Here is a 23,146-nt window from a genome sequence, read left to right as displayed (position 1 = left end):
TGTCCTGTAGGGTCAGTGCTAGTTGTTGGGGGAGGGAGGGTTGAGCTGGGTGATGTGTAACAATATTGGAAAGGGACTAAAGAGGGCAACTCAGTCTCTATGAATAACTCTCATTCCTGTCTGAGCTAAATAAACCTCTAGATGACATTATCCACAAAGAACAGAATGCTTACCAGTCTAAGCAATTACGGACTCTGTTAGGGCGGTTAACATAGCACAAGAGAGATTCACTGTGACAGGAATATTTCTCAGGAAATGTAGCCACTGTCAAAATGAACAAGAGTTCCACTACGGAGTTTTAGCGCCACACAAGTCTGATTATTAGCAAAATGAGTCGGTTTAAAGCTGAAAATTGACTGCGTTAGCCTCTCTCTTTTTAAAAGACTTCTATGTGAATTGAGGACTTCTAAATAATTACATCTTGACATAATTAGTCACGTGTCTTTTTGCCCCAAGCTTGTTGGTTTTTTTTTTTTTTAATTAACTCTATGTCACGGAAAGGATCTTGAAATTCAGAGTGTCTCTTACTTTTTATTAATTGTCAGATTGAAAGAATTCCAGGCTTCTGAAATACAGAAGCATATTCCCTGCAGACTTGGGCACCTAAGAAATGAACCTTCATCAAGTAGAACTGACACTCAGCAAGTGCAGATGCCTCCTGCTAGTTTAGATGGTTTAGTTACAGTGGGTAGTAAGTAGGTGGGCACACCGGGTTCTAAGTCTGGCCTGAGGGCTCTAATAACACTTTGTAAATATCAGCAGCTGTGTCTAAATTAGCCTCCTGCAGTGTGGGAAGCTGAGCCTTAGAGGAACTGTTTGGGCAGTGCAAACTCTGTAATTTTCAACAAACAAATCAATGTTGTGTCCTAGAAAATGTTAAAATTTATAGAAAGGGTGGATATGTACCACACGCAGGGGGCATAAAGATTGCCCTGGAATCCCTGAAGATAACATTGTAAGCTGTGAATTCAGGGTCACTTTCTGAGCATTACCTTCATATACTCGGGTAAACATGTGCATACCACTTACTTATCATCTTCCCTGGAGCCTGCTGAAGGCGGGATTTCTTTTCTCCATTTTGGAGATGAAGAATCCAAGGCTCAGGGAATTTATGTGATGTACTTATACAACTCTTTCCACCACTTCACGATAATTACTAGACCAACTGTTTCCATAGAGAAAAACCCGTGTGGTTTGTGTAGCAAAAAATGCATTCAGCTAAAACCTAAGCTCACTTGTTTTGTGAAAAGGGTAATTGGGAAATAACCATCCTCTTTAAATTAACCCTCTGTGTACGACATATAAAGTATGAATTGTTCTTTCAGAGTATGAATAGCTGGCTCTACTTTATTCTTCCTAGAATGGGATTTCTTTTAAATTTTTTTTTGGGAGAATCCTTGGTTAGTGGTTTATTCAGGCTCTGTTGGGATGTTCCTCATTTTGATGGCAAACATCTGTCTCTCTGGATGGCAAATAGGAACAGGTGTGGCCCTTCATTCAGCAAAGACAGCAGGCCTCTCCTCTGGCTATCGGCCTCATCTCAGGAGCACCTGAAGGAGCTATGGTCATGGAGTTTTCAAGTTGGTTGGCCAGCAAAGTGGTTCTACATGTTGAGCAAGACGCTATCACAGCCTCGGTTTGCACAATCCAAAGGAGATGCAAACCTCCTCAGTTGTTTAGTGCCACCCTCATTTGCTGGCTCTGCTGGGATTTTTAATGGGATCCCAGTGAACAGGGCCCTTCTCTGTAACAAGAAAACTTCCACAATTTAACTGGTTCTTGGGCACCTTACAGATTCACTGTGTGCCTCAATTGCTCTTATGGAAAAAGGGCAGAGCTAAGTCAGCCAGACCAATTTACTCTTTTGTGCTATTGAAAAGATAATTGAGATTTTAAAAGAGAAGATATGTGAACAAATATGATAATTTCATACACAGATATGGCCTGTGAAGTCATGTGACTGAATGAGTGCGAGACTCCTCTGAGGAGGTGACGTGTGAACTATGACCTTCCTGAGGAGATCCAGCCAGGCATGGGAACAGCTTGGGCATGAGAGTGTGAAGAATAGAAGTAAGCCTGGGGCCTACAGGTGGGAAATTCTGGGACGCACCAGTGTGACAAGATGGAGAAAGGATGAACCCGGGTGGAACCCGAACCCATGGGCTGGAGTGTCATCCCCACTTCTGTTTCCCATTTCTAGTTAACGGTTCATGAATATGCCAGGGGTTGTGTGAGGCTCGTGTGAACGTGAGCACCTGCTCACCAGAGCGGAGCTTCCTCACACATTCAGCTCTGCCCAGAAGTTGGCCCAGGAAGGTTCAGTCTGTCCTCTGCCTAATCCCAAGTCATCCCTGAGAAGCTCACTGGTCGTTACATAACACCAGGGGGCAGACGCAGAACTTCTGGGGGTTAAGGAACCGTTTCTACAACTGCAGAAGAAAAGTGGAGCAGTGCCGTGGGGTGCTCTCACATAGGTCTGTGTGACCTCGGGGGAAACTTCCCCTTTCTGGTCTTAGGTTCTTACCTATCAAAAAATAAAAGGGGGCAGGCTGGAAGAGCTGACTGGTAAGCTCCTTTCTAGCTGTGCCACGATTCTACACTCTCACAGGACACAAGACACAACACCCCGGCAGACCTGACCAGGCCAAGGCAGTGCGGGGGAGGAACACAGGTCAGGTGTGTGTCTCAGAGCTGGTCCAGGCAACTGGCTTTCCATGGCAGCAGCTCCAAGGGCAAGGTCCTTATCACCTGAACAGCAAGAATTAATGCTGCAAGTCACTTTGATGCGGTTCCACTCTGTCTGTGGGGAGTGTGTGGGGGTGGGTGGCTATATTTTCCCATCCTTCCACTTCGGATTACACTAAAATATCCCTCCCACCCCCATCGCAGTATACAAAGGCTCCTGGCTGGGGATGAAAAGTCCCCCGTGCCCTATGCATTGATTTGTAAGCAACCACTAAAAACTGTACTCACACCGCAGCAGCCCACACCAACCAAAGAGCTCCTGCATTCGGGGCTGGGGCATTGTCTGCAGAGCTCAGCCCTCCAGACAAAGCTGCGTTAGAGACGCGACTCCAGCCTTATAAACAAGAGCGCTGAGTCATTCCGGAACCCTTCAAGATGGTATTTTCCTCAAGATTTTGTAATAAGCCATTTAAGAGGAAAAACAGCCCAGCAAACCAATATTCTTTTCAGAAATATCAGCTAAGCATATCCAGGGGTGAAAAAATAATTGCTCTTTCCTCCTGCCCTCTCACACCCGCGCTCCTGGGTGGCTGACCTTCCTCCTCCTGAAACTAGGGGGTGAAGACCTGATTCGACATTTTACCCTGCTGCCACTGACATTTTCAAATTGATAAGATATCCTAGATTTGCTTTGCTTAGCTACTAGTACGGCCTTAAACCATTGCCCATACATAGTTTCTCTCTGGAACATATTCTGAGTCTCTTTCTCACTCATGCCCTGTACTTTTCCTCTTACACAATTATCAGCTAAATAAAAGTAACGTTCCAGCAAGAATATTTAAGAACACTGACATACAATATCTAAAATGTATATTTCAGGCTCACAGATATATATTTGTTTTATGTGTACAAATACATGGACGTACATAGGTACGTGTCACCTGTATATACAGGTTTTTATATAGGAAGTGCATGACTCAAACTCTCTTTGAAACACGGCGTGTGTCTGTGGGAGAGTACGATGTATTTACATAGATAATTTTTCTAGATCAGACACAGCAGTATGATGTAGTGAGAACAGGTTTTGAGTCCAGTTATATGTGGCTGAGAAAACACTAATTCACACGTACATGTATTCATTCTTTATTCAACAAAGACTTAGCATTGCCAAGCACTGTCTTGGGTGTTAGAGAGATAGTGATGACCAAGATAGATTTGCTGTTTAAAATATTTTTTTTGGAATTTAGAGTTTCCTACTTCTAAGAGGGCTTGAGCAGATCTGTACCTATTCATAGAGCATAAGATATTTTAAGATAAAATAGGGCAAAAATGTCTGAAGAAAGCAGAAATAAAGGATACTTTTAGACACTGGTGTTGAGTGAATTTTGTACATTTAGACAAAAGACTTCACTAAGCTTTCTAATAGCCAAAGCAAATTAGAAAACATTACATTACATGGGTATAATTTTCTAATTACGGAGGTAATAAAAACTAATTTTCTGGGGGGATAAAACCTCTTTTCTTTGAGATAAAGTAGAAATTTATCATGGTTTCTTTAAAATATAGTGAGTGACATCATGAATAATAACAAAGGTTTTTTTCAAAAGATAGAAGACTACTTTTCAAATGTTATACTTAAAAGTTAAAATTACAACTAAATTATCCTCCAGGAATGGTGGTTTGGAAAGAGGCTCTGATAAGTTAGATTTACATTCTGATATCCTATTAAAAGCAAGTAGGAACAGCTACTGAATTTACTTAATGTGACCATTCAACAGTGTAATCTGAATCATCATGTATCTTAAACGAGGTTTCGCCAAGTCAGTGATGTAATTACACAGTGTTCTATCATGTATGTGAAGGCAGATATTCCATCTTGATTAAACTAAGAACCCCAAATTTCAAATAGCAATATAATGGAAAGCACGTTGACGTTTTATTTATTAAAATGAGGGGTCCTTTAAGGGACAGGGATGCTTTCGTATTTCCATGCCCCAAAGACAACTCACAAGGTCATCTTTTCCTCTCAGCTCTCTGCTGAGGTAAGAGGACTTGTCCAGAGCCACACAATTAGCTGGTAGCTCTTTGACCATTTGACTCAACTATCCAGAGAAACCAAAGATGCCAACATGCAGTGTTTTAAAAAAAATTAAAACACATTATCAGACATATTATATGAACTCTCTATCACAAAGAATGCAGATATCTTAGTCGTAAAGTTAAAGAAGGAATAGGAGGAGCCAAGTTGCTCAGCAGCAGTGTTTTCCGTCCAAGTTTCACATAATTGCTATGCAGCCTTTGTTCCTGTCTGCTCAGACATGCCAGTGATTCTTGTAAGTATGAACAAGACCTACCTAGACAGCTAATAATATTACAGGGAAAGCCTGGGAGCGTGGGTGAAAGGCTGGGCGTTAATTCCATTTTGTTTCAGAGGACCCCACGCAATTTTTAGCAGCAGATATAAATACAATTACTAGATCACAAAAACTATTTGGAAGTCCTTCTGGGTTCTGGATGATGGCATCTAACCTCAACATTCTAGGAAATCCAGTGACTGATCTTGCACACCTTTCAGGATTGATTCTTCTCCTTCTGCTCTTTCTGCACCTCTGTTCTAGGCATGCACACTCATTTTCAAACCCTCAGCTTCCCCATGCATAACCAACATTAATAAACTTGTTAACGTCATACCTTTGTTCTGTATTAGCCAATTTGACACGTGGCCACTTAAGACCTGAAAGAAGGTCATAGGAGGTACATCTAGGGTTGAGCTGAAAGCTTGATGGCATTAGACTCCCAGAGCTGGGGTTCCTATTCCAGCTAGCCACTTGCTAAATGTGTGACTCTAAACAACTCTGGGCTTCAGTGTCTGCACTTGCAAACTTAGGACAAAAGCTATGTAGCTCCTGGAGCTCCTTTGGCTCAAGGAGTAGAGTGCTGGCTCCAGATACTGGGGGTGGTGGGTTTAAGCCTGGCCCCGGCCAAAACTGTAAAATAAAACAAACAAACAAACAAAATCCCAAAACAAAAAAACTATGTAGCTCAGGGTATAGCTGTGAGGAACAGAAACAATGCAGGCAAAGTACTGCCTAAGTGGTAGACAGCCCCCAAATGCTAACATTATTTAAGCAAAAAGTGGGGCTCAATTTCACACATAGGTCTTTGAGAAACTTTCTGAAAGGTCATTGTACCCACTTTTTCTCATGAAACTTGTACCCTTTTTTCCAAGAACCTCAGTCAGTTTATGACTTTAGGCAAAGGCTGATTAAGAATCTTTATAGTCACATACGAAATAGAGGAAAATGAGGACCCCCAATCCTTAATACCCTCTCCATTTCTGGTTGTCTTATAGTCCCACCAAGGCTGTGTCAAACCTGACCTAGCGGGGTATTTTTTAACTGCTGAAATGGGATTTTCAGATGCCCCAGGGTTAACACATTGAATAATAAGAATGCTCCATGGTAATAATGCTCAAGAACAGAGGGGATGCTAGAAAGATCCCTGCGTAGACCAGATCGGCCAGATTGCATAGCAATCCCTTGAAACTCATCCGAGGTACCATTTTTAGTGGTTGGGACTTAAGGCGTGGCTCAGTCCTCAGGCTGACAGTTATTGAAAAGGATTATTGTCCAGGGGCACTGTTCAGTTGATAGTCTTTGATATTAAGTAATTCAGCTTACTTGTGACTACTTACTAATCTTCAGAGCATGCATGGGTGAAGGACCAATGACAGAAACATTCCCCAAACTGAACCAGTCTCCATACTGGTCGAGTATGATTGGCGGACCATGCCGTCCACTTCTTTACACAGCTGAAGTTGACTCATTGTAATTAACTGTGACCTGTATTGAGTATGAACAGGCCACCTGCATAGACCAGCCTGCCTCATGTTGAATGTCGTCCCCTGTACTGTGGAAGATTCCACCAGCACTCCTAAGGTCCAATTATGGAACAGGAAGAAAACTAGACCCTTACAAATCTTCATCATTTCACTTATTTTTCTCTGAGGCTATATTTTGACTATCCTCTCATTGCTGTCTTATAGGAAAATAGATGTGGAGCATATGCTTTTTCGGCTGAATATTTTATTTAGACAAGCCAGTGCATGGGCGGGGTATGCTTTTCCACGCCAAGATCAGGTGACCATGAAGCACACAACCAGGGATGCTGTAGGACCATAGTGGTCCTTGATACCATCCAAATTTCAGTGTTGGATGGTATCTTAAAGCCAGCCTAGTCCAACTCTTTCATTCTATTGATGATGAAATTAAAATTCACAAAGGTTAGATACTTTGCCAAGGTTATACAGTTGAGAAGAGACAGAACCAAGACAACAAGGTGGTTTTCTCTGGTCACTCTGGAGTGTTCTTTCATCATGAAGATGCAAATGGATGCTACGTCTGACATGCAAATGAATACCCACATCAAAAGCAAAAAAAAAAAAAAAAAAATCAGCAACATCTTTAGTGCTGGGTATTTAAAATGTAAAGGAGAGGGTAGTGTGTAGACTTTCTTCAAAGAATGTTACAAATTAGTATGCAGGAGAAGCCCAGGGATGAGCCTAGGACAACAAACACTTGCTGTTGTTCTCTGGGGAACTGACGATTATCCTCCCCGAGGAACAATGAACTGGGCTATGAAGAGACTTCACAAATATTATGGGGAAAAAACCTTCCTATTTCAAGCTGCAGCTCAAATATCCAAACAAATAACGGCCGTACAGTGTGCACATTGCTATCTGCACGCATTCTGTGTGCCGGTGCCTTTGTGTGTCTCCGTGTCTGTCCTTGAGTGTGTTTGTGTGCCTTTGTATGTTCACACGTTTGCACACATGCATGCCTGTCTGTCTGCACCTCATCCATGTGTATGTTCTACCTGTGTGTTTGCGTGTGACTGTGTGTCTGGTATACTCACATCCCAGACACAGCCAACAAGTGCCCCCTTCATACTGGAGAAAATCTTGGGCTGATTTGGACCTTGCCACTGCCCCTTACTGTTTTGCTTCTTGAGCAAGTAACATCATTGTTCTGAATCTCAGTATTCTTATCCCAGACATGGCACGTGTGATACTCACTATGAAAGAAAAAGTGCAGCCAGTGTGTTTTTATTCACTCAGCCGTTTTAGTAACGACATTGAATTAATGGCATCTGAACAAAGTTTGGTTCTATTTTATTGTAGAATCTCAGTAGATTTGCCTCTCAAATCAATTTTGGTAGCCAAATGTACAGATGGTCTTTATAAAAACATACATCGTTTTAATTAATCCTTGCAGCAACTCCATGAGTGAAGCGCAGTTATCTCCACTTTGTGTATGAACAACTAAATTGCCACAGTGCAATGATCTGCCTAGAGTCACCCTGCCAGCTAGTCACTCAGCCTTACAATTATTCTCTCCTTCACCTCACATGGGCTCAGGGCTGTTGTGAAGAACAACCATATGGTGGTTTGGAACTGGCACTGGCTTCCCGATCCTCTGTATCCAGCCAGTGTTTGCCCCACTTCTCTGATACACATGTTGTCCTTTGTATCCCAGCCGGCACACAAGTTCCCAATGTCTACTCACTGTCCTGCCTCTCTGGAGATACTAGGAAGAAGAGGGAATTGAGGGGACATTCAAACTGGACACCGTGGGGCACCTTCATTTTGAAGTGCATGTGCTAACCCATCTTAAAAGCACCTGGGGGTACAAGACTCGTAGTGCAAGTTTTTGACAGTCGTTAAACTGCTGCATACACAGCTCCTGGTATTCATCTCAGGACGCAACAGAAGGGCAACCGCTGGGACATGACTGTTTAATCCCTTCCTAATCTCTGGATTCTCATAAGTACTTTAAGTCTTCAAATATTGAACTATGAGAATTTAGTTTGCAAAAAACATTATGGTCATAGGAGCCCCAGATACTGAGCTCTGAAAAGTAGGAGAAACAGAGGAGCTAAAAGGCTGCCAGGGGGGTTGAAACTTTGAAACTGGTTAGTGAGAAAGAGATGCGGGATCCTGTTTACAAAATTATTATTTTGGTTTAGCAAGGTACATAGAATCAATATTGTACAGAAAATTGCGTAGGAAAAAACTCTCAGTTGAGCCCTTTAAAAGCAATTTAATATTTTTAATTAGGCAAATCTTTCTGATTCTCAAGCATTTAGCCATGAAATTTTAAAATCCAATGAAAGTTAGCCTTCAATAAATGCTGCTTTGTAAATTTTATTGTCCATTTAACAACCTAAGAATATTAACATTCTTTAGACACTTAAATTTAATCGTAATGACAAATATGGAGCTTTTAAAACTGCCTTTCATGTAATTTAGTCTAATTTGGTGCCTTTAACACATGGGTTTTCTTTTCTGATGTGTTGTCTCTCCAAATTGTAAATAAGGCCAATTCGCCTAGGAGCCTGCAAATTCCTGAGCAACTGTGCCTTATTCCCAAGCAGTCATTTAGAAACATAAGCACAATATATTGCCTGGAAAATAGTAACACTTGAGAGGTTTTGCACTTCACTTATTAACAGCTCTTTGACGTTTAAGCAGGAGTTAGTCCTATTTCAAAATGATGACAATATGATACCAGAAGTCTCGACAAGGCTGGACACTGTCCATGAGACACACAGGTGGGGAGAAATTTTCCTCTCTTAGCAATTTCTCTTTCTCTTAAGGGCACGTTGGACTAGAATTCAGTAGATGAGGGCTCTGAGCTACCCTCCAAAGTCCTGTTGCCTCCCTGAGACCCAGATTTTTCCTCAATAAGATGAGAACAATCATAATAGAAAAGGATTTAATTCAGCACAATATGGGAAAGTGTTTGCAAACTAAAATCCATCGTGTTCAAGTAGGGCACTCTTACCATGTTTATAATTGTTTCTCTGTATTCCTGGTCTCACCAAAACTAAATCAAATCAAATGACTTTGGCCTTGTGGGTGGCATAATCTCGCTCCCTGTTTAAAAAGGCTCTTTTCCATTACCATAGACTGGGCATGAAATAGCTCCAGCATCTTTGAGAGTTATAAAAATACGTGAATGAATGCACCCCAAACCATTCCACTGCTAGAAAAGCAAATTTGGCCTTAAGGCATCTATTGATGGGGTCATCTGGACCATCCATCTGAAACTGCAGCCTCTCCACCTACTTCCTGCCTTCCTCCACAGCCAAATATTTTCCATGTCGAGCTGACAATCATGTAGACGCTTTATTTTAATTCATTTCTCTTATTTACTGTGTCCTCCATTTGACTGTAAGCTCCACTTGGGCAGGGGTATTTGTTTCATTTACCGTCATTTATTTTTGTGTCCAGAGCAATGACGTACGTAGAAAAATGGATGAATAATGAGCAGCCTTTGGCCATAACACAAATGCTCATGTATCTGCAGCTAAAGAAAACCTAGCAACTATTAGGAGTGGTTCTCTGTAAGGCTAATGTTGCTTTTAATGTTTCAATTTGGATATCTCAAAGTCCATAAAATAATTTGTTCATTTTAAATGTTTTCTACGACTGGCTGCATCAGCAGTGTCTCATTTAAGCTATGTTCATCTGCTTGTTCTTCTCCCTGTTAAGAGGGAGTAGAGCTCATGCCTCAGATGCTAATCTTAGATTTATAGAAAAGTACGATGTATAAGACATAAAGAGGGTGTTTCCTCTCTCTCATTAGAACTTAAGTGTAGATTCCAGCTCTACTCCCCTAAGTAGTTACCAACCATTTAATGTTCATAAATTCTCACTGTATACTCAAATTCAAGAAATCAAAGCAGGATCATAAACGGCACTAATAATAAACAGGCATAAAATTTTTTATCACCCTCTGCTCCCACAGTGCTTGGGAAATCTGTGAAATTATCCTGTAGCAGATTGGAAAGAGGGAGTTGCATTAGAAGTCATGGCCCCTGCTAGTGACGCTGTTTCCATATTTTACAGCTTGGGAATCACTGTGTATTTACAAAACTCTAGTTTGCGCACTAGCTGTAAAGTGTAGCGGGGGAGCCTGTAGGGATTGTTCAGAGAAAGAACCAGTGTCGATGGAACCGGAGAACCGGGGAAAAACATCTCAAGCTAATGTCGGTCCTGTGAATCTTTAAGAGGGACTTTCCTCTGTTTTTACACCATCGCACAGGGAGTTGACAAGGGTTGACAATGCAGGAAGGGGACACTGCTTTCTATATTTAATTTCCCCAGGTTTCGGACTCCTTGAGTTTGAAAAACACTTCATTTTGTAGGATTTTCCTAAATAAAACTCCACATTCTGCGTGCACAGGAAGAAACAGAATGTGATTCTATTTCCATTTCTAGAGCCAGTGCAGCCACTTATTTGTTAAATGTTGTTGAAGAAAGTGTAAAACGATGCAGATGGTGGTGGGGAAATGCCTAACGTCTGCCTGGCCTTCCTCGGATTCTGTTGCTTTCTTCCTGACCTTCGCTGGGGCCACTCTGTGCTGCTTTCAGGGAATTTTCCAGACGAAGCCTTGTGATTGGCTGCCAGTGAATTAGAGACACAAAAGGCTTTAAAATCTTCATTTCTATTTCCAGAGAGAAAGATGCCATGTAGATGGAGAAAAAAATGCCATGTTTGAAGACATTTGTTTCATCCAGACGTCTAATTTAGTCTCCAAACTGTGCATGCATGCGATCCATGCGTGTATTTCCCTTTTCAGTTTTACCACGGAGGCCCTTGGCTATTTTGCCACAGACCAAGTAGTCACCGCAGGAAAAGTGAGCTCGGACTGGGCCGTTTTAATTTGCGACACGCTGAGAAGGGCACTCACCCGCACTGACGGTGATGGCTTCGATGAACTGTTCCCTCCAGCTGTTTGTCCCAACCACGAGGGCCAGGTTTGTCTTCTTAATGAGTTTGTCCACAGTACTCTAGAAAGGTTGAAAAGAATAATATAATAACTGCCGGGTTGGTTAAGGCCTCGGGAAATCTAAGACCTTGTTGATTTTGAAACCCCAGAGTTATAGAAAGGGTAGCAGATGTTAGGCTCAGAACAACAGTATTGACATCAAACACTGTTATGATTATGCAAACAAGCCTGGTTCTTAGTTGGAAACATTTTGAAATGGAAACTTCTCTGTAGCAAATCCAAGCCTCCTTCACTGACTAAGGGCCGCTGAATAGCCTCTGTGTTTAGAACAGCAGATGTTGCAAAAGCCCATCCATTGTCCTTGAAAGCCTTCCCCACTTCCTTTATCTGTAGCGTGCTGTCTGCAAGTGAATTAATGTATGTTCTGCTCAGCGCTACCTGTGAATAGCCCGAAGGAACAGACAGATTATGAAACCAAAAGCTGTTATTTTTGGGTTTTGTTTATCAGTGAAATGCAGCCAGATAGCAGAGTCTCATGGCTGCTTGTCTCATCATCACCAGACTTTTTCTGGCTACTAGTTTGGTCAGCCTGCTGGCTGTGAAGAGAATCCCACTCTTACCCTACTTGTGTTACAAACAAGAATAGACCGGGTCAGGCAAGACAAATCCATTGTTACGGTTTACAGAACCCTGCAATTTTCCGTGCCCTGCATCTCCCCTGTTTTACTGGTACTGTGGTGTGTACCCCTTATTTTTCCTTAGAACTTTTAAAGCGATTTGCTTGGTACAATTAGCGTTCTCTAGCTTTCTAAATTCAGTTAATGTAACAGCACAAGTGGCCAAGCATTTGCAAGAAAACTAAGTAAGCAGATGCACCCAAAGCACTACCACAAATCAGGGCAACTACAGGGAAAGGGGTCATGTCCAAGACACCCAGGTCGCTCCTCCCAGAGAAACTACCACGTCAGCTAGTCTACCAAAGGTCCACACTTACTGTCAGAGCATCCTCGTATTTCCACTAATTGCAAAGAGGCAGAAAACACGTATTATTTGTCTTAGATCAAATCTGTACATGTTTAATGCAGTGTACCTAAACTGACTATAGTTTGAGAGAGAGAGCACATTATCAGTGAGCTGGGAGTAAGGGAAACGCAACTTGTGGGGCTTGTAGGAAAGGCCAAAACCAGATCATAATATCAAGCATGTTAGCTTAAGAAGAGTCATTAGACCCGACTTGAAACATTGAGAAGAGAACAAACATGAAATGGCCCATCTCCAACTGGCTCATTCTGTATTTTAAACATTATTCTTGGCTGGATTGTCTGTCCTTAGGGTGGTGACCTTTCAGCTTCTAGCCTTCTGTCTAGAACTGCTGGTGCCCCCGATAAAAGCTCTAGCAGTCTCTGCTCTTGGCCGTCGTAACTTGAAGCACATGACAAACATCTGCCTTTCCTCTCTTGACTTAGCTGCATCTCATCAAGCAGTCTGAGCATCATGGTTGATACAAATTCAAAGGGCTTGTGTGGAACGTAGCAAGAAATGACCTCAGTGTTTCCTAATGTAATGGAAACTTAGGACAGCTCTTTCCAAAGGGGGACTCTCTCTCATGCTGAAGCCAACTCAGAAAGAACTCTATCACCAGGGAGATAAACAGCTGAACAGATAAATAGTTGAACAAGGACTTTCCTCAAAAAATATAAGCTAACGAACAAATTTTTAGGAAAACATAAACATTTATTTATATGCATAAAAACTTAAGGTCGATTTTAAACATTAGTTGATGTTAACTCTGGGGTACTGTGGGAGAGCCAGGGTTGTTCCTAGGACTTGATTCACATATGAATCCTTTCTTGACCTGTGGGAGAATGCAGAGTGAATTGAAGATGAATTGGAAGTTTAGACACCTAAACTCAGACATTGCTGTATTTCCTGGAGGGTTCTTAAATGCCAACGATCAGCTCCTCACTGCTCTAGACTTTCAAGAGATTGCAAAGCCTCACTCTTAGCCGTAGGTGTGAGTAAAGCATTGTCCTCAGTCACAACCCAGTAAGCGAGAACTCAGTGGCCAAAATAGAGGGGAACATCGTGAAGTGTCACCCAGGCTTGGGTTTCAAATGCAGTTCTGGGGACTTTGAACAAGTTCTTTAAAATAAATATATTCTCGAAAAAGAAATTTCTGGGACAAACTATATAAAATCAAAATTGAGACTTGAGGGCCCTTGGGAAACAAGTCCCCAAGGGTGCCCCTTAGCTGTTAACAGCAAGTGTGCTGATGAACTTCAAGGCAATGAGAAGAAATAGTCTATAGAAGCTATTGTAAGGGGTAAGTACCCCAAACATCTGGATTTCTGTAAAGAAAATGGGGGACTTTCACATGTTCAGATCATTGGACTGGTTACTAGAGTTTTGGATCTAGGAAAGCTTTGCAGTCTGGAAGTGTGAGCTAACTCACACTTTCCTAACTCAATACTTCTTGAAAGATGTCATTATGGTTTCTCTGCCTATTAAGGGGACGTGGAAAGAGAAGTTTCTGGATTATTCCATAAGGGTGAAGAACACACCACTACCCAGGAGAACCCTGGGAAGGGAGGAGGGAAAGCTTGCTTTGCAGATGCCAACTCCTATTAATGGAATCTTTGTTGTAGCAAGAGGCACCAGGCTCTTGAATTCCAAATAAAAAGAGGAAGAGTGAGGCTGGACACCCCTGAACCAAAGATAAACAGACTGGTTCACAGAAATGGACAATCTGAGATTCCTGCCCATCTGGAATTACAGGGAACGTGTGCGTGATCCAGTTATGGTAGTGCAACAAGCCAGATTCCATATCACACTACATGTGGGGTCTCGAAGTCAGGAGCTCCCTTGAAAGCTTTGGTTTCAGGGTCTATCCCTGCACTCTCTTTCCGTGGGAAAGAGTCAAAGGCAGCATTATCAGATTCTCAGGGCCTGAAAGGGACAGTTTAATTGCATTTTTATCTTTTAAAAATTCCGCTCCCATTGCAAAGACATTTTGCTTTCTACCTGCCTCTTATCAGGCACCTCAATTTGTGAACTAAATTAAAAGATAATTAATGAGCCACTATTATTACAAAATGCAGATAAAATACTGAGGTTTTTTTGAGTCAGTGGCCTGGTTCTCTCTTTTGGAATCTTCCTTCTAGTTTTTCAAACAGGAGCAGAGTCAGCTTTAGGGAAAAGTAAGTTGGGAAAACACTGCTGTGCTCTGGGTTTGTAATTCTAGAAAGCAGGAGAAGGGATGCACTTTCCACGTCCCGCCGCAGAACTGGGGTGTGGCTCTGCTCCCTGCCTTCACAGACATCAGGACTGTGTGGCCGAGAGGGGGTGGGGGGTAGGGGCCGAGGGGGCAGCTAAGGTCCCATAGGAAGTTTCACCTCAAAGTCTTGAGCTCTACCCCAAGGCCCAGGTATTCAACTTCCAGAAAAAATGATGACTTTCGTTATCTAGAGAATTGGGAATCCAGTTTTATCAGCTCAACTATAAACTCTCTGGTTTAAGGCAGGTCAGTTCACCAATGGGATGCCCTAGAGAGAGATTGCCAGCCCCTCCTCCAGACAGAAGAGTCCTAATTTTCAGCAGGGTGAATGCTTTGCTTCTGGCAGACTTATTACCTTTTTCACATAGAGCCTGGTTTCTTTTATACATAACAATCTCCTGGATGCATCTTTGCATCTCCTGTGTTATCCCCTCGGGTAGTGGCATACTTTCGGGACACCTCTGACCTCGTGCAGGGACAGATGCCTCTTGCTGGGTCCCGGATCTGATGCTGTTTAGTTTACGAGACCTGTTTGTTCCCTACTAACTCTATAGGTCCGATTTGTCTCTGAAGGCCTCTCCATTAATAAGTGCATTCCTGAAGTTACGTCTGCCTCTCTTACCAAGGGGATCTTACACCTTAGCCCCACACTATAAACAGTTTTGGCCCAAGGTGGGCCTGGCTCCCAGGTGGGCGATGCTGTTGGGTATACCTTGAATTCATAGGATTCCTCAATGATCACTTCCAGCTTGGTGTGCTCTCCCAGGATGGGGCGCCCCATCTCGGCGATGCGTCTCTCCTCTTCCTCTTTGCTGGTCAGTGGCTGCTTGTCATCATACTCCTCTGTGAAAGGGAAAGGCAAGAGAGTGAGCAACGCACTGTTTTATTTGGAAATCCCTAGATCTTGCCACAAGGAAACCAAGGAGGCAGGAAGCCCCAATGACCTACTAAAAGTCCCTTGGGGGAGATCGTGAGGCTGGAGGGGAGAACTGGACAGACTCTTGTCACTGTATGCAGCATGTCACTGTGACAGCAGGTGATTACAATGCCCCCAGACCCAAGCTCATGCAAAAGTAGTTGAAGAGAAGTAATGGCCAGTGCCCAGGACTGAGAAAGACCCTGCCTGCACATCGTGTCAGAGGAATCCCCCATCTGGCCCTGCAAGGAGGACTCTGCTGGCTGTTTGTACACATTTCTTCAGCACAGGGCCAAAGGGGAACACAATTAAAAATGCCAGAGTGACCCTGAAGGGGAGAAGAGTTTGGCCTCTTCCTCTCCATTTCCTAAGGACAACAGAAAATGCCCCACGACCAAAAAAATGGAAACGGGAATTCTTGATCTTAGCCTCTCACTTGCCGAGAGCCCTCCCTGCAAGTGAAGCAGCAAAACATCCATTCCACGTTTCTGTAAGATGCTTGGGCTCCAATGCTTCCTCTCTCTGGTGCACAGCCCAGTAATGTTCGGGAAACCTTGACCATGTTAATCTTAAAGTAAACAGTGGGGGCGAGGGTGAGTCCTCTGGAGAGTTCACACTCACTCACCACGTGAGCATGATTATTTCCAGACCTACCATGTAGCTCGCGCTCCAGGAGAGGCTGGTGGGTGCTGAGAAAATGTTAACGGATCCAAAAGTCCATTAATGAGGGGAAGCTCACAGTTGGCTCTCTCTGCGTGAAGGTCATTAGGCTGAGTCCCAGACTGAAAAGGCCACGCACATGAGGACAAACACTAGCCCTGCAATTACCCTTATCCTTCAGGCCCAGGACGCTGGAACGAGACAGACTGCTTCCTCCCAGAGCCAAGTGCTATGAACATCATTTCTAAGGAAACAGTATCAGTGGTGTGGAAAGACCTCAGCCCTAATTCCCTCACCCCTAGGACTTCTGCACAGATGCCTGTCATAAGAGTTTGTGACTGCAGAGCCATCCAAAACGGAGGGACTTCTTGCCCAGGCTTCCTGCCTTTTGCCTCTAGACATCAGCTCTGCAGAAGTCCACACCTCCTGTGCCCTCCAAAGACCCCTGGCTTCCTTTCTGCTGAGGGACCGGGCTGTGATGGCTTTGTCTGGTACCTTAGCAGTTGTTGTAGGGAATGGTTCCTAGGCTAGTTGCTCGCTGCACAGGCAGGGGGGCAGATGAGCTAGAGGCACTGGCAGTCTTTTACATAATTAGTGTCAGAACTGACAAAAAAGCAGAATGGAGTATATGGATTAATTCTTTAGTATGCGTTGAATAGTGTCTTCCTAAAAGTCTATTTTAAAATTTGCTTTTCTATCCCCAGTGATTACAGGCACCAAGGAAATGAGATGAACACTAAGCACAGATGATTATGGACTGGCCAGAAGCTGCTGAGTGTTAGCAGAGCCAAATGAGAGGGGCAAGGAGATTAATATTAACTCGAGTAGTGGCAATATTTTTAATAATGGAATTGGGAAGTTATAACCCAGAGGATGTCAAAGCATTTCTGGTTGGAGCCTCTAAAATTTGTCCTTGTGAAATTATGTAGTCAATGTAGAAATTAGTCAATGTATCTGGCTGAGATACTTGAAGTCCCATTTATCCAGCGCCCTTATCACTCAAACTTTGATCACCACTGCCTCCTAATTCCTGAACCCAGGATAATACTTCTCACTGTGGCAAGTGATCCGTGTATTAGTGACTTTGTTCAGAGCTTTGGCTGCTGGGGATATAAGAAGTCTTGAAGACTTAACATCAAACAAGAATTACTTTCTCAAAAGAAGAAATATTACAACTTGGATATCTATTTAAATTATAAAGCCACTGGGAGAGCATATTTATTATAGCCTTCTTTTCCATAGCTTACTTATAAATCATAAGTTTTTTTTTAATGGGATTTAAGGCAATTTAGGTAGAAAAGAATAGAGAAATTATGAAAGAAAGGTGATGTGGTAGCATTGTTTAACAATTTCACAAAATGAAATTGCTTTGGCACATGGAATTAAATAAACGGAAGTGGAAGGTTTCGACTATTTTAAGATAGAGAATAAAGTTCTTAGGTATAAAGGATTTGACAGTATCTAGCTATTAATAGAATTGAGTAACTTTTCTCCATTTAAAAGATTTTTCAGTCTTGTTTTCTGACAAATGGTACAAGTTTTCCTTATGTTCATGTCTTAAAAGTTTTCTTTTAAAAATGAATATAGTAAGCAAAAATATGATGCAATTTCAAAAACAATTACATAAATAATATGGTTGGTATGCAACCAAAGCAAAAGTCATAAAGGAGGTATATGAAAGACAAATATCACCATCTTAATAGCTTTCACACCATCCTAAATAAAAATAAGATAACTTGTTTCTGTCACTTACTACACTCTTGCTCCAAAATGACCTGAATTTCTTAATCACACATTTATCCTTTTGTGTTTCCATCTGGAAAAGCTTTGTTATCAACCTCTGGTTAAATTCTGCTTTCAAAACCTTTCCTCTTCTTGCCTTAGATATCTCCTGATTAATGATTAGGGATTTAGAAACTACCACTCTACCCTAAAATTGGTTTCTTAATTTTCATCGTGTGTATCGAACATAGACACTCTCCTTTACTCTTTTTATTTTATTTATTTATTTTGTTTCAGTAAATTACCTTGACATACTAATGCCCACTGTGTGAACTTGCTGAGAAAGACTAGTAAGCCTCCTTGTCCTTGGGACTGCCCTCACATGCCCTAGGGCCTGTTAGAACATTTGGAATGTACTAAGTGCCTGGTGTTTGTTGTGTGACTCTCCAACTCACTCTTAGCAAAGCCCCTTATTTGCTCTATCCATAAAGAAGGATCATTTATTCACTGAGCACTTGTCTTTGCCATGTCAGCAGAGCCATCATCCTCTCCGGCCATGCTCCACTTTCTGGGAACACGGGGTCTAATGGCAAGAGAGGCACATAAACAGCAACATGGCAAGGGCTGAGGGACAAGAGTCAACAAGGCAAGGGCTGAGGGACTAGGGTGAGGGGAGCAACTGACTCCACGTGGGCAAGCAGGGGAAGGCTTCGGCAAGGAGGAGCTATTTGCAATGGGCCTTGCAGAATGTATAAAAGCTCACAGGGTGAGGGTGAAGGTGAGGATGGTTAGCAGGTGGTGGGGTGAACAGGTGTGTTCCAGGCTGAGAGATGCCAAAGTACAATGCACAGAGTCGCAAGAGGGGCAGGGCTATTTTTACTTAGTTAATACCAGGAACTTAAATGTAACTGAGAGATGGTAGCTGGACAGATCCTGTAATTGCGTTACAATGATATTGACGAATTAGCATTTGTGATCTAGATTTTTTATACTGCTGAAAATGAGAGCTGAGTGTATATATATGTATATTTGAGTGTCCTCTCTTTGGACACATTGTACTGAATAGGGAAATAAAATGTTGACCATCTACTATTTATTTTCTTTTCACTGTGAGCATTGTGTCAAAAGTAGATCATTTTACTATGGCTGAGGTCACTTTTATTTCCTTACATAGAGTGACAACCCGTTGTTTTAGTTTTATTTCTCAGATAGATTTCTCTCTCTACGTGTGTGCCCGTATGTGTGTGTATACTTTTAAACCTCACAATATTTTAGCGAGAAGTTTGAAACAAAATTATGTAACATCATAGTCTTAACCAAGCAGAGCATCTTAAAGATCAAATGCATAATTAACAGCCACTGTTCAAATCCGTATTGACAGGACATAAAACAATCCTGTGAGAAAACCTCTAGTGGGCAGTCTCTCTTCTCCTGAGTAATTGATGTTTCAACCAGCAACAAATGATAAAAGCTAAAAGGTACCGGGAGTCTGGGAAAAATAGAATCTTGAAGACGCTGTTTCTATTGCTGTCTGGGTCAGGCTGCAGGTTAAAGCAGCATCTCTGTCAGAGACGAAGGGCTGAGAGTGGGAACTCGCATTAGAAAACAATGCGACCCACAGGGCTATCTCATTATTGAGATCTGTACCTAAGGAGCTTCTGCTGGTATTCTTTAATGCAGTCACCATTTTTTAATCCAGACAAAAGGGTCTGGGGCCAGCGGTGGGACAGTTTGCTCAAGATTCTTTGATCCTTCAGTGGGAACTGTGCTGACAAATCTGAAAGCCAAGATCTCCTAGACAGTTTGGCGCCTGGGTGACCGCTCTGATCGGAGCCTCAACTGGCACTTTTGTTTCTATGAGGAATATTCAGGAACAACTCTAGAGTCAGGCCCAAGTATCATGATTATTGAACAGGGGTAGTAGGTGTGAGGATGAGGGAAGTTCTACTGGGTCAGGCAGAAGTGTTCTGGCTGCCATGGCCAGGGATGGGCAGTAGGATTAAAGAGAAAGTAGCCTTGTCCTCATCCAGAAACGTGGGGCCAGGAGATGACAGCAGACTCTTGACTTACAGTAGATCCGGGATAGCTGTGTACTCCTCTAGTCACCCTGTCAATGGTCCTTTATCTCGCCTATGGAGAACCCCCCGGACCTATGCATCTCTGGTTAACGTCATGTTTCTTAGAGGCGGGATGTGCAGGCTTCAGGAGAAAGGAAGCTCAACTTTTAAAGAAACTTCATTATACATGAGATGACAAATTCATGTGTGAGACGATACATTTGCAAGAAATCTGGAATGTACTGAAATGTGAGAGGGAGAAGCCATTGGGTGGATTTTCTCTTTAGGTCCATGCGGCCCCCCTCCCTTCCACAAGTGCCTCCTGTTCTGCCCCGATGTGGTTACGTTTGCTGCAGTCCGCCACACCGCACCCCCAGCTGCCGGAGAAGCCGCAGCATTATTAACAATGTTTTAGAGGAGACAAAGCGAAAATGCACAACTCTAATGTCTTTAAGAGCTAAAGGATATATTGGAAGGCTGTGATTTTTCAAGGAGCGTGAGGAAATGAGTACCTGAAAAGGTGATTATAGTAGAGGGAATCGGATGTTCTCTAGCGTGAACTTTCCTGAAGACAGGTTGGCCTAGCAAAAGGACAGGAAGAAAATCAGCAGAATGGATTGCACTGGTTTGCGGTCAGAGCTTTGTGGGATTAGCACGGTAAACATCACACCCAGAGGCACACATCGCAAGCAATGTTAGTTGGGGGATTGAGCGAATAGAGGTCACCCCTACACAGGTTACAGAAGGTAACTCTGGTGGAGGTGACCATGGGGGTCACTGCTCAGAGATGAGGCCGGTGTTCCATGAGCCAGACCACACTATGTTGTTGAACCCCATGTCTTATGTAGGAGGTACAGCCAAATTGTTCAGGTGTCTGAAAGGGGGTATCCAGGTTCTGTAAGTTACTTTTTCCCGATGCATCATGGAACATCAGAAAGCCCTTGGTGTAGTGACAGGTGTCCCAGTTTTGAACCTATTAAACCTTGAGTGGGCTATTTCTCCAGTTTTTCCACATGTATTGAAACTTGAGAGGGAGAAGCCCACAAGGAAAATGAGGATTATAGTGTCTGTTCTATGGCATAGGTTTGTTTGCAGGTCAAATAACATAACATCTGAGAACTGCTTACATTTATTTATTCTTTGGGCAGTCTAAAGGGAAGAAGGCTACATACCCTTGCAGGTTTTGCACGGATAAGCCATCATCACAACAATTGTTTGGATTAACCAGGCCCAGGGTTTCACTGAACTCCTAGTTCAGTTGACTTCCAGCTTCAATTGCCCATTACTGGCCTTGGAATCATGAGACGTGAGACTCAGTGCCAACTCTGCCATATGTCTAAATTTGGTCAAAGCCTCTTTCTGTTCTCTGAGTCTCATTTTTCCCAACTATAAAGTGAAATTGAACTTGAAGGGGCTTTGCTCCTCTAACCTATGTTTTCAACTCTCAGAATCGTTATGGTTTGGATTCCTTAAAAAGCCATGTGCTTTATTGAGTCCACTAGATGATGAATGTAATATGATTGGAGGAGTAATATGAAAGAGGTATATTGACTGTTAATTAATTGTATTTAATTAGATAACTCTAGCTGCATGTCTTAGAAATTTGGGGACTCCAGCATAGTTTTTCCTCTCCATATTGAGCTACAATACTTAATTTATTCAAATAGCCATATTTTATTTTGCTTTTTTTTACAGGTAAGTCCTCATCACCTGGGCTGGAGTGCAGTGGTGTGATCATTGTTCACTGCAGCCTGGAACTTCTGGCCTCAAGTGATCCTCCTGCCTCAGCCTCCAAAAGTACTAGAATTGTAAGTACCTGTAAGTACATAAGCTGCTGCACCCAGCCAAAATGACCACTTTTACATGCTTTATTTTCCTTCTTTCAGGGTCCTCCTCATTTTTCATTTGTCTAGAATCCACAATGATGGCATTTATGAGATACACTGGGCTTTGGCTTGAAAAAGGGTTCAGTGTGAACTTTCATGATGTAGTTTAAAAAGGGGGCTTGAGGAGAGGAAATAGAACAGTGTTGTGGTACAATCACCATCCTGTGGCCATGGACTTAAAAACAGAGGGCCTGGCTGAGTCCTTGGATGGGTGATCTGGGTTAGACTGATTAATTTCTTTGAACCTTTATTTCCTCTCCCTTCTAAGTGAGACCAATAAAGTCTTACTCCATAAAATTGGTAATAAAATGATATAATGAATAAGAAATCTTTTACAAACTCTTAATGAGCTATAATATATAGGGTGTGATCATGTCATATGACTGGAAGGTCAAGGGGAAATGAGATCATAGGTCCAAAGGGCCTTTTAGTGAGGCAAGGTCTAGGAACAGCAGATAAAGATTTGCAAGTTCTGAAAGCACCTTTAGAACTTAATGTCCATCACTAATGAGATCTCTGAAATATTGGTATTAGGCAGGGGATCAAATGGCTTTTCAATTTCCATATATTCTACTTCAAATTTAGATTTTCACACTCAGCTGCAAAAGTCCATGTAAATAAAAGCTGTAGGCGTAGTCCAAGGGCTAGGTTAATTCTTCTCTGCTGCCCCTGCATCTCAAAGCCTTGACTTCAAAGCCTCAAACTGACTTCAAAGGAAAGCTCTTTAGGGCTTAAAGATGCTTTCACTGTACAGACCTAAGTTTTAGAACTTTCCTCAGGGGCATCAGTAGAAGTAGATCCTGGGCATTGTAGACTGATTCAGGAGAAGGGTTAAGTAAAGTGAGACAGCTTTTAGGAAAGCAGAAATAGACAGGCCAATGTAGAAATCCCCAGAGAGTTCTGGAACATTCTCTTGTTTCTAACTACATCAATTTCAAGTCTTGGGAAGAGGTGGTAACAATAGAAAAATTGCTATTTCAGATCAAAGTTTCATCCGTAAGGAAGAACTTTGAACTACACAAGATGATAGAAACTTTGGAGGAAATGATTCTGTCATCTTGGAAGCCAGATATATAGCCAAGGTCAGAAATGTGGCACATGACTAGTTGGATACTACAAAACTGGATATGAAGAATTTCTGTGAAAAGAAAAC

At 42.4% G+C, this 23,146-nt stretch overlaps 1 protein-coding gene across 2 annotated transcripts in view; it reads right to left on the bottom strand.

Moving 5' to 3' along the window:
- The window catches only part of SLC8A1 (solute carrier family 8 member A1), a 317,474-nt gene that overhangs the window by 37,410 nt on the left and 256,918 nt on the right, over positions 1–23,146 (bottom strand). For both annotated transcript variants that reach the window (XM_023516660.1, XM_012808814.2), the window contains exons 5-6: positions 15,465–15,595; positions 11,440–11,539 (exon numbers count right to left, since the gene is read on the bottom strand). In XM_023516660.1, the coding sequence (XP_023372428.1) occupies positions 11,440–11,539; positions 15,465–15,595 (231 nt within the window). The remainder of the gene's footprint in view (positions 1–11,439; positions 11,540–15,464; positions 15,596–23,146) is intronic.

This window comes from Otolemur garnettii, unplaced genomic scaffold, assembly GCF_000181295.1.
Source record: "Otolemur garnettii isolate 467f Iridium unplaced genomic scaffold, OtoGar3 scaffold00095, whole genome shotgun sequence".
In the NCBI taxonomy this organism is placed as follows: Eukaryota; Metazoa; Chordata; class Mammalia; order Primates; family Galagidae; genus Otolemur; species Otolemur garnettii.
The sequence above is the reverse complement of the archived record's forward strand: the minus strand, read 5'-3'. Positions and strand labels throughout refer to the sequence as shown.